Source organism: Molothrus aeneus, chromosome 7, assembly GCF_037042795.1.
Source record: "Molothrus aeneus isolate 106 chromosome 7, BPBGC_Maene_1.0, whole genome shotgun sequence".
Classification (NCBI taxonomy): Eukaryota; Metazoa; Chordata; class Aves; order Passeriformes; family Icteridae; genus Molothrus; species Molothrus aeneus.
Genome location: NC_089652.1, coordinates 15,137,898 through 15,153,097, shown reverse-complemented (window position 1 = coordinate 15,153,097; position 15,200 = coordinate 15,137,898). Strand labels below are relative to the sequence as shown.

General features: G+C 35.9%; 2 protein-coding genes across 2 annotated transcripts in view; one reads left to right on the top strand and one right to left on the bottom strand.

Moving 5' to 3' along the window:
* The window catches only part of ITGA4 (integrin subunit alpha 4), a 32,534-nt gene extending 21,930 nt beyond the window's left edge, over positions 1-10,604 (top strand). The window contains exons 17-28 of the mRNA XM_066553609.1: positions 1,200-1,276; positions 3,491-3,641; positions 4,347-4,445; positions 4,870-4,949; positions 5,286-5,372; positions 5,955-6,045; positions 6,824-6,931; positions 7,143-7,262; positions 8,649-8,768; positions 9,294-9,392; positions 9,601-9,720; positions 10,434-10,604. Of these exons, the coding sequence (XP_066409706.1) occupies positions 1,200-1,276; positions 3,491-3,641; positions 4,347-4,445; positions 4,870-4,949; positions 5,286-5,372; positions 5,955-6,045; positions 6,824-6,931; positions 7,143-7,262; positions 8,649-8,768; positions 9,294-9,392; positions 9,601-9,720; positions 10,434-10,526 (1,245 nt within the window). The 3' untranslated portion in view covers positions 10,527-10,604. The remainder of the gene's footprint in view (positions 1-1,199; positions 1,277-3,490; positions 3,642-4,346; positions 4,446-4,869; positions 4,950-5,285; positions 5,373-5,954; positions 6,046-6,823; positions 6,932-7,142; positions 7,263-8,648; positions 8,769-9,293; positions 9,393-9,600; positions 9,721-10,433) is intronic.
* A 1,811-nt stretch (positions 10,605-12,415) lies between these two features.
* The window catches only part of CERKL (ceramide kinase like), a 52,655-nt gene continuing 49,870 nt past the window's right edge, over positions 12,416-15,200 (bottom strand). Inside the window, exons 12-13 of the mRNA XM_066553443.1 lie at positions 14,966-15,132; positions 12,416-14,140 (exon numbers count right to left, since the gene is read on the bottom strand). Of these exons, the coding sequence (XP_066409540.1) occupies positions 14,059-14,140; positions 14,966-15,132 (249 nt within the window). The 3' untranslated portion in view covers positions 12,416-14,058. The remainder of the gene's footprint in view (positions 14,141-14,965; positions 15,133-15,200) is intronic.

The window sequence follows — 15,200 nt, the reverse complement described above, 5'->3', positions numbered from 1 at the left end:
TTTTTTGCAAAAAAACTCTTTGCAGAACTTGTGTACCATCTGTATTATGATTTAAAAATAAAGTATGTGCAGAGAACTTGCCAGCATAAATAGTACTATATATCTCAGAACCCATATATGAAATACACTCTTTGAAATATCCATTCAACTACACAATATAAAAATTGTACTTTAAAATTATTTCTGTGTTAAATACACAATATCATGTTGGTATTAATCTTGAAGTGTTGATGTTGCTGAAATATTAGTTCTGTAAAGGTACTACAGGTTTTCAAGTCTGTGAGGGGAAAGAAAGAGTATATTTTTTATCCTTTAGTAACTATGAAATCAACCTTTTCTCCCAAAAAATCCCAAATTATTAAGAGACTTTGACTTTAGTTAACTTTTCACAATGGTAAGCTCCCCAGAAAAGTGGTCAGAGCACCAAGCCTGAGTTCCAGAGGTGTTTGGACAATGCTCTCAGGCACAGGCTGTGACTCTTGGGGGTGTCCTGGGCAGGGCCAGGAGCTGGACTCAGTGATCCTGATGGGTCCCTTCCAACTCAGCTTTCTCTGTGATTTCTAACTGAGATACAGTTGGCCATCAGAACTCCCCAGATATGTAAGAGCTTCTTTTAAATGTCATACTTTGACTTCTCATTTTCATTCAAAATTTTGTTTTAGAAACCTCAAAGTTATAAAGAAAGAAAGAAGGAGGGAGGTGTTGAATACAGTGACATAAATGTGCTCTATGACATACTGATAACCAAGACATGGACACCTGCAACTCCTGGTGTCTCTGCTCTCATCAAACCTTTCTAACAGTAGGATAAGTAAGGGTTGTGTAATTAAACTCTTGCAAAAATTAATGTGCTGTATTACAGGAGAGACTGCACAGACATCAGTTCTGGATCTTCTAAAACATTCTGCCCTCCTTGTGTACTGCTGTAAAGATTGTCTGAACATACACCCACAGGTTTCACTGTGACAGACTGATCTGGAAAGCCTCCTCACTGTTACTCTGGATGCACAGAATGTGTTTGGAAAATGGAAAATCATAGCCTGATTGAATTGTATGTTAGCAGTAAGAGCTATTAGACACTTCCTGGTGTTTAGTTACTAGGTGATGGGTTTCTTTCTCTAGAAATACTGTTACTCACCATTGGAAGCATAAGACTCTGAAGTGCCTTTCTTTATTTTTCTTTTATTTGGCTTTTACAGTTTATTTTCGCAAGATTTTGCTCCCAAGAAAATTGTTCAGCTGACTTGAGAGTTTCTGGAAAAGTTGTTTTTCCAAAGTAAGTATAATGTAGCTTTCATTTTTTTGGACAAGATTTAGTAAGATTTTATTTAAATTATTCTTTGATCTTTTGTATATAAATTAAAATAATCCACGAATTCTCAGGACTCCCTGAAAAAAACCAAGTGTCTTAATTGAAGACTATTTGTAAATCATAAATCTTGCAGAAAATGTAAGGTAAATCTATATGATTGAAAAACTGTTATTGCATAATTAGAAGATTTTACAGCTCAAAAAATACATCTTAAAAAACCATAAATTTGTGTTCTACACTTGATATATAACTGGGCTAAGATAACACTGCACAATGCATACTCAATATGCAGACATAAATAAAATTGTAAAATTGACAAGCTATTGGTTATTTCTGCTGCTCTTTCTGGATGTAGTGTACTTGCACTGTATGAAGTCTCAGTCAGCAGTATAAAACTAAGATATAATATTCTTAAATAAAAGAGCCACTTAATTGTTTTAAGTTGTATTTTATCATCACAACCTTTTTCTTTATTGACTATTATATTTCAAAGTAAGGAATACAGGTGAGCAAAAAGAGGAATTGTAGCTGTTGTGGATCTCAGCTATTTAGATATTTTACCCGTAACTTGGATTTTCTTGTGTCATTCATAACTTTCAAAATCAATTCTACTCAAATCAAAATACTAGGTTGAACAACCTAAAATGGCATCAAAAGATGCTGACAGTCACCTAATGCTCATTAATCCGACCTGTGTCATCCTGAGCACAAACTTTGTCATCTTCATGGATTTCAGAGTAAGATGAGTATCTATCTGTCCACTTTAACTTGTGGCCTGTAGCGTGAATCTTAAGCCCTTTCATTTTCTTAGGCAGGATGGTTATTTTATTTAAACACTCATGAACTTCTAAGAAAGAATGGTTGTGCAGAATTTGCATTAGAAATGCAGTTTTGTAAGCACTTCCAAGCTCTAAGAAAGAAAAACAGATTACAACATATCTGCTTAACATTAGGCCCAGTAGCAGATTTGCAGTGTAAATAAATAGTCTAAATATCTTGATAAAGTGTGAAGTATCACCTTAAATTACCTTGTGCCCCTAGAATCTCGATTAAAAACTAGTTAACTGTGAAGTGATAATTTATTTTGTCTTGACAGAATGCATTCATTATCCTTGAAGAGCAGGGCAAACACCTTTGGCTTTAAAAGAATGAAATCAAATAGGGATGGCAATGTAATGCTTTATTTACTGAGTAGCAAGTCTTCATGTATACACTATCATGTTTTGTTTAAATTGCTTAGATTTTGGCCTGCTCTGTAAGTTTCTAGTCTGCATCATGCATTTTTTAATGAAGAATGAAATATGATTACCGAGGAAAAGCTCTGGTTCAGCTTTGCTGTAGTCCCAGATGTGCACCTGGTGCTTTTGTGTACTTGTGTGTTAAGCTGGGAGGCATCTTTGTGACAGCATATTGTTAATGAGCTTGGCTTTAACGTGGGTAAGAGGAGTGAGTGCTGGGTATATAAGTGCTAAAACAATGTTCCAATTTAACCTAAACTTGACAAGCTACCAAAATGTTAACATTGTGTTTTTCTTTAATTTGCTTTTGTCTTGGAACCTATCTGCTTATGCAGTGCTTTTGCCTTCTGTTGCTTTTGTAAGTGCCAGCTTCTTTCCCAAAGGTGTTCAGTGACTAATGCCTTGGTTTCAAGCCAGAATATCTGATAAATGTCTATTTCTAGGCACCCTTTCTGCAAGTCTTAATTAAACTTTAATGTCAAGCTGAAGTTTACTTTCAGCCCCCGACAGGGTGTCTGTACTTGTAACATGAATATAGAATATTACACAGATCATAAGAGAGGCATGTTCACTCTGCCCCTCTTCCTATTGACTCAGTCCCACATTTGAGTGCAAAGAGTGAATGTTGAAATAACGTCTGGAAGTACTGGAGCAGTGACACGTTGCTATTCTGGCCTGTAGAGGAAAGGACTGGTCCTGCAAAGGCCAGGAGCACAACTGCACTGATGACAATTCCCTTGCTCTCTCATTAACCACTTCAGCCTTTAAGGGGTGACCATCACAAAACTGTCTCGTACCTTAGTCAGAGAATTGAGTAAAACCTTCCCTTACATCTCCAGCTGAGCTTTGTCAGAACCAACTGAAACTACCTAAAAGAGCAGCTTTGCCTACAGGCTGTTTCTAAAATTACTTTCCATTTACATTATAATTTTTTTTATAGGTCTCATGAAAAGAAAACGTACCTTGGTGTTGGAAGTGTGAAGACTTTATTGTTGAACATTTCTCTGCTTAATGTTGGAGATGATGCATATGAAACTCTCCTCCGTGTTCAGATCCCTAAAGGTCTTTATTACATTCGAGTTTTAGAACTGGTAAGGAAAAAAAGCTCTCAAACGGTAATCCTTTGATATTTTTCTTTTTCTGCCTGTTGTTTTTCAAATTCCATTTATGAATTGTTGAGTTTCTTTAGATACTGAACCTATGACCCTTCATCAAAAACTGCCAAAGCATCAATTTTTCGATTCTTAGACTTCTAGCTACCTAAATCAAGTGCAATTTAATCAATACAGATGATTTACATAATTTCAGTAACAACTAAAATAAATAATTTTAAAAAGTTTTTAAAATATTTTCAGGATGTTACAGCTGGTTTTTTGGTTGATGGTCATGTTTTCAGTGATCACAAAGATCTCATAGAATATTTCCCAAATACACAAGCTTATAAAAAGTCATAAATCTAATTTCTGCCTTTTAAAAATAATTGTTTTCCATGTAGAATCCCCCAGATCCACCTTTGTGAGTTGGCTTTTAACATGGGTGGGTCTGGATCTGGCACATGTGCCTTAGCTTCAGTAAAAGCAAGAAGCAGATGAAGTAACTTATATAATAATCAATATAATTTATTATGTTAAAGTGATCATGGGTGTCCTGGATATTGCCATCAGTGAAATAACAAACACCTGGTTGAGGAAAATATAAAGCACCCAATTTTAGTGTGTCCATGTAATTTTAAGTGTCTGAAAGAAAAAACCCCACCTTTTTTATTTTAATCATTAGTAACTTGTCCTTTATTTTAGGAAGAAAAACAGATACATTGTGCAGTATTAGATAAAGAAATTAATGCAGTGACACTTGAGTGCAGTGTTGGCTATTTATATGTGGATCACAACTCAAAGGTAAGCTGTAAATGGAGTTCCTAGCTTTAGAAACACCTCAAAATATGTTATGAGGATTTTCATGGAGGGGAAAAAAAATCTCTGCATCTCTTCTTCATTCCCAGCTACCATCTCTTATCATGTTGGTATCTGTATCTCTCCTGCTACTTTTAAATGAATTGCTTAAACACTCCCTGGAATAATTCATTAAGGGACAACAGTGTTTGTATTGTGCATTGACTTCTAGACAAGTGGGCTGACTAATGCCATGGGCATGTATGTTAGGTCAATAGAAAGGAACTAGAAGACACAAAAATTAAGTATTTCCTTAGTTCTGAATTTTTTAGGGCAGGGGATTCTAAATTAGTTTAATAAAATATTTGCATTGAAACTCTGTGAAGTTACATTGCCATTTAATATAAGGAAAATTTTATTTGTTCTGCAGCTGGATTATAGTTTCCTCTTGGATGCAAGCTCATTAACCAGAGCAGATGAGGACATCAACATCATCATTAATGCTACCTGGTAAAGTCTAATAAAAATTGCTCAATGAAAAATACTACTAGCTTTGGAAAACAGATAACTGGAAAGGCTTAGCAAAGCAGGATTGCAAGGAAGTGAATTGGCTGCAAATCAAATAGAGAAAGAAACTCCAAAAAAAATAGGTGATAGATATTTAAATAGTAAGTAGGTTTCTACCTGTAAAAAATGTGGAGGTCATTAATGCCTGACATGTTGTTGCCAATTAAATATTTTTATTTTAATTTTAAGCTGAAAGGTCCGCTTAGTATTTTTTATAGAAATAATGTATAGCTTATGATGGTGCCTTCAATACAGATTTTTCTCTTTGCATTTTTGTAGTAAAAATGAAGATGGGAACATGTTGCTGGATAACACACTGACTTTACCTATACCTCTAAAATATGAGATCGAGTTAAATACTCATGGGTGAGTCCCCTATTGGTATTACCTGTACATCACAGAACTGTTGTCTTGTTACTGTTCTAAATTCACTGAGCTTTTAAGCAGAAGTGTGACATAGCTAAAAAATCGTGGGTCTGAGTTGGCACAGCTGTACTGGGCACTGACTTAGACATTTTTTTCCGCTGCTGTGAGGTGAGACCATTGGTATCCGTGGTGCTCCAAACTTGTCTCTGAACAGACTAACATGTTTTAATTAGTGGCATGTCTTTTCCAGAAAGATGTGTTTAATCAGAGCATAGCAGATCCTCAGATTCCTTGCTTAACATGAACCATGATATGGGTTTGTTGTGGGGCATTCATGGAGTGTAGCTTTGGTGAGGTTTTATGACTTTTTATGATTCATCTGCCTTTTTCAGAGGAAAGAGTACAAATGTAGAAGGTTTCTATTCCAAAGGCAGATGATTTCTGCTCTATGTTCCTAGATTTACTTCAAAGCAAATCTAGGTGTTTTCTTACAACCAGTCATACTGGAGGTAGCATGAAGCAGAAAGTTATGCTAATGATATGTAGGAATTCTGTTTAATAACAATTTCTAAACCATTGTAGGTTTGTGTCACCAACCTCATTTGTTTATGGATCAGAAGAGAAAGATTCTGCAGTGACATGTATGAAGGAAAATATCAACTTCACTTTCCATGTAAGAGTTTTCCTTTGTAAACCCTGTCATATTTCTTTTGAAGGTTAATGTTAAGTGCATCTAATGATAGTCTAGACAGTCAGGAAACCTTTAAGAGTACAAGGGCACCATGAGTAATTTTTGTGCATTAGTAATGGGGAGTTGCTATTAATCCCTCATAGAAAACTTTTTTTGGCCTGGCAAATCTTCCACTGAGTGATCAGAGAAAAATTTCCTAACAAGCAGGATTGAAAATGGTAGAGCAGTTCTGACTTGCCACTTCTTCCTTTCAGAAACACTTCAAAAAGAATTATGGTAAGAAAAAGGAATTAGGAGCTTCTTGTAAGAGTACCTATAGCATGAAATTTGTCCTCAGTGGATTAAAAGCAGGAGTTGGGACACAAATCTCTCCTAGTTCCTTTTGCATACTCTCCTGGCAGGCAGTCTGCATGACCTCAGGTACTCATCAGAGATTAGCACTACTTACTCATCAGCTCTGGAGGAGGGAAGGGCTCAGAATCACAGAATTTCTAGGTTGGAAGAGACCTTCAAGATCATCGAGTCCAACCCATGTTCTAACACCTCAACTAGATCATGGCACCAAGTGCCACACAGTAAACCCACAGAATGAATGAACAAGATGTTAACACTCCTAGCACAATCCACTTTCCTGACAGCACACAGAGCAGCTGCTACCCCATTCTGTGCAGTTTTATGTATTTCTATATGTGCAGTTTTGTTCCCTGAATAGCTACCCTTGAAGTTTTAACTGTTGAACTCCTCACCTCTTCCCCACAAGGTTATCAGTGCAGGACCAAGCATGTCTCCAAATACCACCTTGGAAATAATGATACCAAATGCTTTTCCACCCAGGGACATCAAATTATTCAACCCATTGGATATCAAGGTAAGCAAAGGCTACTTCATGTATTAGTAGCTGTATGAATTCCATGAAAAAGAGAAGCAGGACAAAGTCAGGTAGGTCCTCAGTCTGTGTTTGATTTCCTAGCCATGGTGAAACAGATTGTACTAGAACAGGGTCATCTTCAGCCCCATGTGTTTCAGAATTCTGGAAATAAAATCTACATTTTTAATAATGATGTTATATTTATTTTCAGACAACAGCTGGACACTGCTCCTATGATAAATATCCCAGAGACTGTACTGCAACAGAAAAAAATGAAAACATATTAAAGGATGTCATCACTTTCTTTTCAAAGCCTACTAAGAGGCACATGGTAAGCTCTGTCTTTTGGCTTCAGTGGGAAATGACTGTATGAATAAGCCTTAAGAAAAGAGTGTATCTTATATAATGAAGTCACAGAACCATCTTCCAAGGATGTGTGGTGGCACCTGTGGTAAGTTCAGGGTAGTCATAGGTGACTTTAGTGAAAGGGTGAGAACTGAGCTGAGAAAGTTGATTAATGACACATTGCTGAATTCAGGGTGGATGACAGACACCTACAAAAACTGCCAGAGGGATATGGAACTGAATGAGTGGGCAAGCAGAATGGCAGAGGAAATTCAGTAACAAACAGAAAATGATGCATAAGGGAAAAACAGGCTTTATTTTAATTATATGAGGTATGCAGATCAAATATTCATTGTCTTTTCCTCATCAAAACAGTGCCAGCAAACATAACTAACAGGAGCCAGGTTAAAAAAAAAAACCCAGATGTTAAAAATAACTGAATTCCAAGGAAGACTATACAAGTTAATGAAAGTCAAGAATTATAAAATACGTGGAAATCATATTTGGCTGGGAAGCAATTAAAAATGTTTGGGAGGCTGGGAGAGTGCCATACATGTGTGGCCTGTTCCAGCTCATCCCTCTGTTCCTGCTCACAGACCTGCTGGAGGTCAGGCACTCCACTACACAGTCCAAACCACAACTGCTATTTTAGCATTGCATTGCTGAGGCTTTGTCCTCATAGAAATCTGTTTCCTCCACCTTGTCTTTGATAAAGTACAACATTATTTAACCTGTCATCTTAAAAAATAACAAAAACAAACAAAAAACCCTACCTCTTTTTGAAAATTGTTAATTTGGGACTTTTAAGTAAGCACATTACAAGAACTATCAGCCAATGATTGAGATACAGCCTGCACTAGAATATCCAATCAGTATTCAGCGTGGTAGTCTTGGATAAAGAATAATGTTAAAGATATAATAAACATAATCTTGTACAGCCTTGTGTTTTTGTCTCCTCCAAAGCTGTGTGAAGTGGTGCTAGTTGTCAGTGTCCAAATGTAAGGATCAACCAATTTCACTGTTTGCACTGGATAGCAAAGAGTTATTGTCATTCATCATTATTGATAAAAGCTAATTTGAATGACAGTGTAAAAATAAACCCTAAATATATAAACAAATTATGACACTTGTTCTTTTTCAGTCTTAAAATAATTGAATTTTTAATAAAAATGACATGTGTTTTGTATAACAATCAAGTTGGTCTCTTGTTACTGTACCTTTAGCACCTCTGGAATGACAGTGATGGATGACAAGCTCAAGTTATACCCTGAGTTTTCAAGAATAAACATGAATCCTTTTTAGTCAGTTTCTATTGTCTTTAAGATTATATAGTTGATTAAGTTAAGTTTTAATCTTTCCCTCTCTTGTATAGTACTGCATGAAAAATGACAGCCTTTGCTTACAAATACATTGCAAGCTGGGAAACATGGAGAGTGGAAAAGAAGCAACTGTTCACTTGCATCTGGAGGCTACTCCTTTACTTCTACAAATGGTAACACATGAATTTTTCATACTTGACGGGAATACTTCAAGGCATATTTGCAGTATTCCCTGCATATAAATTCAAGTATTAGTATTTGTTTTCTATCAGTGAAACATGATTCAAACACGATTAAATCTAAATCTTCTAGTTTTTAACCGATTTTATGTTGCCAATGCTAAGGGTCAAGGTGATGTATGAAAACCAAAAATACGTCTTTTAGTTTGTCACTTTATATTTATGGTATGTATTGCTTTGCCTATTCTGGCTGGGTTATGTAGGATGGGGATTTAACTTCAACTCATAATTGTATTTTTCTAAGAAAAGCAGTGTGGATGTGGACTTAAGTAAAATCCAACCTGGCTTCATTCCAGCTTCTGGTACTAATTTGTTTTGTGCTCAGAAAAAGGCACCATTGTGTGTTTGTGTGAGATTCTGGTTATGTCAGCAGCTGTGCTATCATTTTTTGCTGGGCAGGAATCAGTGTGTTAAAATTATTTTTTAAAATATAGATTTTTTTTTTTTTTTTTTAATCAGGATGATGCATCAGTACTGATGTTTGAAGTAAGAGCAATGGCCTGGCCAGAAAAAAGTGCAAAAGTTATCGAACTACATAAGGACAAGCAAGTTGCATATGTAAGAATTCTCTTATGAATTTGTGATGAACATGTTAAAGTAGAAAAACTAATAGCAATTAATATTGTAGAATTCTATACATACCTATACACCAGCAATGAATATAGTGTTAATTACTTTTAAAATTAATTAATTTTCCTAGTGTTTTTAATATCTATTAGGGAAAAACCCCCAACAGCTAGCACTAAGCTTATTTTCTGTTTTTCAGGTCTATTTGGAAGGAGTGCACCACCAAAAGCCAAAATACCGTGTTACTGTGCTAATTATTTCCCTCAGCTTAATAATTGGTGTTACCTTGTTATTGGTTCTTTCATTTATATTATGGAAGGTAAGTTTTTAGTATTCCTTAGTTGCTTCAAGTCAGGAATTCATATTGTTGAAGGACTTTTGGATCTGGGTTAAAGAATAAATAACATGCTATTAGGATTTGTCCTTTCTAAAGAAAGATAATTCCTTCTGTATCTTGGGGTTCTCCGAAAGTATTTCTCTATTTTTTCATTTCATTTCATCTTCTGCATGTTCTACATTTTCTGTTGCTCAACACTATAAATCCCTTTACAATGTTTTATATGGTATCTCAAACTGCAACATAAATACTAAAAAAATCCTGTGCCTAAGTAAAAGAGAAAACTAATAAGGACACAGATCCCCTGACAAGTGATTAAGAGATTGTTAACTTCTTTACCTATGTGGAGACTTTCTTTATCCATCATTTTTACATGGACATGTAGAAATGAAACAAATTTAACGTTTTATTACCATATTTTTAAAAATACTGGATTCCATGAACTGTTAAAATTCACATGCCCAAGTCTTTACTCCATAAAGGAAAGCATTCGCCTCCCAAAAATTAAAAGAAGGAAAAGCAAACCTACTTTTTTGATTGATGAGTAACACTTGATTACTTGGTATGACAAAGCACTTGCAAATACCATACTTCATAAATGCCATACATAGGCATTTTTATTTTAAATAATCTTTTATGGTTTAGATTTGATGACAAAGATTTGCTGACAACAGATTCCAAATTATTTATTTCAGATTGGCTTCTTCAAAAGGAAATACAAACAGATCCCTCAAGACGTGAACAGAAGAGACAGCTGGAGTTTTAAAAGTGGGAACAAAAATGACTAAGATGGCAAATAAACATTTGATTTTAAAATGAAGAAATTAAAATTCAGATTAATGCACAGGAGAAACATCAGCAACAAGAAACCTAAGCCTTGAACTTACTTGCTCTTAGAAAACATGCTTTATTTCCTTGAACTGTATGGAGGATACACCTTACAGTACTGTTCTAATATGAAAATGGTAAACCAGTTTGTTCTGAAGTCTCCCAGTAATATTTGAAATGCCATATATATATAGGTGTATATATATATATATATATATATCTGGTTTCAAACAGACAGAAGAACACTAAAGATAAAGACAAGAATTACTTACCAAAAGGAAGTATTTGTAGAAAGTAATAATTTTGGCCAATCCTGGAAAGTAAGATCTCAAAAGCATTAGCATGAGTTATTCTATCATTTTTAAAGTTTCAATAATATTTTGATCAGGCATTCAAGAAGAAATCCTCTCTCATCTCTGTCTGGCATTTTACCAAGGGTGAATTAGCTCAAACCCATAGGACTGTAAGTAGGACACACGGACATAGAAAACGGCTCTCAGAAGCTCTGGGCTTCTGCAGGTAACCTGGTAAGCTTTGGCTTCACAGGCACAGCCACATCACTGAAGGTACTTACACCCAGGCAATCCAGAACCAGGAAGGCCAAAGGTGAATTCAGAGCAGGGAATTGTGTGGGGTAGCCTGGAGATGCAGCTGTAGAAAGATTAAAGTATGGGAGATTATAATTTGTAGCCATCCATAACATGGTACTTGCAAGCATGATAGAATTCCTTGTTTCATCCTTTCCTCAGACAGTGCTGCCATAACATATTGGACTTCTCCAATGAATTGTTTCTATGTGTTTTTTTTTTAAAGCAAGTATTTATTTTTATTTATTTGAAGATTTTTCTATAGTACTTATTACAGGATTTAGTGCTGGCATTCTTCCTGAACCTGAAAAAAAAGACAGACTTCAGCTGACAAAACAGAGAGACACATATACCCAAAAAACACCAACTGCCAACCATAATGGGCCAAATTTTATCTTTAGATTAAGTACTTTAGAAAGTACTTAATGAGGAAGTCACTTGGAGAGGCAGCTTGGGTTCTTGGAAGGTGTCAGATAAATACCATCCAAACAGGCACCCTCAGCAGCCACTCGGCAGAAAGGCAAAGGACTCACCAGAAACATGGATCAAACCACTGCTCTGTACTCCAGGAAGTTTCTTCAGCTAGCTAAGTTTGCACTGCCACCTAGCTTTGGTGAAACAGCACAAGCCACAAGGGAAACAAACCTTCCTTTGCTCCCCAGAGCAGCTGGAGAACGTTCAGCTTCTTCAGTGACAGAATTGATTGCAGCGGAAGGACAGAGTGAGGCCCGGGCCTTGGATGTCTTTGTGAACTGCACCCAGAATGGAATGTCACCTGTACAAATGCTTCAGAGCTGCACCATCCATCCTGTGGGAACTAGCCTGAAACTCAAACCCACTGCAAGTGCCTTCAGCAAGCACTTCTGCTACTAGAGTGCTTGGAGCCATAAAAGCCATGTTGCCCAGAGATTCCAAAAGTATTTGGGACCATTTTGTATCTTCCTTTCACTTCATTTGATGCCAAAGATGTGGATCACTCCAAAGTATGTTTTCCTCTACAGTGCAAGGACAAATGAATGTGCATATATTTTTTTTTTAAAGGCAAAATAAAATATGTCAAGAATTAAATACTTTCTTGCAAATATGTGTGAAAACTAGCAAAAAAAATGCTTACCTTCCAAATGGCTTTAGTGATTTTTTGCACTTTAACCAAAAAACCTTTGAACAGAAATTAGCTTGACATTACAGCATACTGTGAAAAATATACCTCAAATACTGGAAGAAGCATTCATGTTCTTTTGAGTACAAACAATGCAAGGAAGTGAAACAAAAGCATTTTATTTATCTTTGAAATAGTTTACATAAGTCAGTACATGTGATAATGATGCCTTGGAAATTGTACACTTTCTATTCAGGTTTGATTGTTAACATGTATATGTTGGCTGCTTTTTCTTAGGATATGAAGCAAAGTTATGAAGCTTTTATAAACCAGGTTGACAAAAAATGAATGTACAATGTCCTGATGGTGGCAAGATTATAAAGTATTACTCAACTGCATTTTATTAAAAAAACCTCAAACAAGTTAAACAGATGAATGCTGTTGATTCTGCAAATTCAATTCTTTTGTTAAATTTCATTTAATAAATAAGTTAAATCTACTAAGTGTTGCTGGAATGCCTTTTTAAACAACTTAAAGAAGCTTAGTTTGAATTGCCTTAGCATGTTAAAAATATTTGATGGGATAGAGTATGAATTTTAAGTGGAGACTGCTCCCTGTAACTTGGACAACAGGCAACAGCTTGGGTTTAGGAGCCAAATCCTCATCTGCAGTGCTCAGTCCTGTGTATTTATCATAGATAAGAATTTTTACAACTATTTAAAATCATAGTAGCTATAGATCTCTTGCAAAGGCTTAAGCCCTTGATTTAGCAACTTCATACAAAGACTAGATTCCACATAATGCTCAACTGCTTCCTGAAGACAGCACCTAAATCAGCTCACTCTTGCCCTGACCCAATGCAGCTTTCGTTTGTGCGCTGCCTTCTGAACGGCTCCCAGAGGAGTGACCAGGAAAACATTCGTTATCCATGGTCCTGCAAGTGCCAAAACACGGGTGCTACTTTTCATCTCAATGGAAGCCAGTTCCCAGAAAAAATATAGTCTTCATTTGCTGTCCTCTGAAATAATTGCCTTCACTGTTAAGTAAATTACCAAAACCACAAACACTCAAAAATTATGTTTATGCCCTACAAGGAAATTATAAAAATTTAAATCAATTCTTAAGTTATTTATCACAACTTTAGTCTCAGCAACAACAATGCTGAATAATATTTCAATTCTAAACAGAGAAAATACTAATTTTATACAAAGAGCAGTTTTTAAAATACATTTTAACAAAAAAAACCCATATGGACATCAACATATTCTTTTATATTACTTGATTAGAAACATTTTGAGAGAAAATATATTAAGGCAACATTAAAAAATCATAACTAGAAATAGAAGCAGTTGATTAAGAAAATAAATGCATATATTTTTATTTTGCCACTATTCTTCAGTTAGAGCTGGTGAGTAGAGGTATGGTTCTTCCCTGTGCTGAACTGAGTTACCTGACAACATAAATAGCAGCAGCAGACTTAGAAGTATCTCAGTCTAAAACAATCTAGACTAATAAAAAAAATTTTCATCTATTCTGATGGATGCTTCTCAAACCCCAAAATTGTAAGAGACCAATACAATCAATTTTCACTTTTTCTTTTTAAAGCCTAACATCTTCAGTACAGTTAAATAGAACCTGCTAAAATATATAATTTAATAACAATTTAAACCTAGAATTAGAACAAACCCTAACCCTTAGCAATTAAACTTCTGCTACAACTGACATCAGTACAAGTCCAGACCTTGGAAAGCTGTGCATAGGGGTGAGAACAGAATTCTTTATTACAGAATTTCCAGTGTGTCCCTTCTATATGCAGTTGCACGTCACTTGGGAACTCTCCAGGTCATCAGTATTCACTCCATAGAGATCAATAAGTTGAGGATGCACCCTGGGAAGCAAGGAAGTCAAACTTTATCAATCAAGTGTCATCAACTCTTGCAATGGGTGTGCTGCTTTTGAGGTTGGCAAAGAGAATGAATATGTACAAGCTTTTATATGGAAATAAATCAGGGTGAATTACATTTTGACAATTCCTATAGGTTCATCTTTAGAAGAATATATTATCTACCCTACAACATGATCTGCCTCTTATTTTACAGACCAGACTTACTCTGAGCTGTGTGCCTTCAACTAATCCTGTGTGCATTGCAGAAAAATGAGCTGCTGCCCCCTTAATTCCACTGGTAATCCTCCCATTTGCTATGTATTTGTAGTCTCATTCTTAGAGCTGAATATGGAGACTATTCTCAAGCAGCATTAAGTTTTCTACAATTGAAGAACTACATGTTTTTCTTAACCTTACACATGCTGCTTTCCAAGTAGGAATCCTTGTCCCAAAAGGAGCTCCTCATGGAGACACATTATGTACATCTGCTCTCCAAGAAATGGAAGGGTAAAGTAGCAGGAAAGAAGAAACAAGAAGTAGTAAAGTAACAAGAAAGAAGAGAACTGGAGTGGAAGCTGATGAAGCACCAGGAAGGAAAGTCCATGTGAGTTACAACAAACCTTTCCAAAGATGAACACAAGGCAGCCAAGGCAGAGGCCCAAACGATGGTGGAAGTGCCAGACCCTGCAGTGCAAGCAGTTCTATGTAGGAGCATTTAGAACACCTGACTGTGGGACCATCTGTGCTCTACAGAGATGTGACACATCTGAGATGGCAGCACTAATCTGTTATGGGTACCTGGTCCCTAAATGGGACACGGAACCTTACCGGACATGAACCTCTGATGCTTCCTTCATTAAGTCTCCATCTATATTCCAAGGGTAGTTTCCTTCTGCATTCAGACACACATTTTCCTTGGCATCAGGGCCACTTTTAAGCCTTGGTTGTACTTTTACTTCTTGAACTGTGTAGGTCTCAACAAAGGGAAAATTGAACTAAACCAAACACAGATAGACAGCAAATGAAAATGAAAGATAGCTTAAAACAAAATGGGTTACTTGAA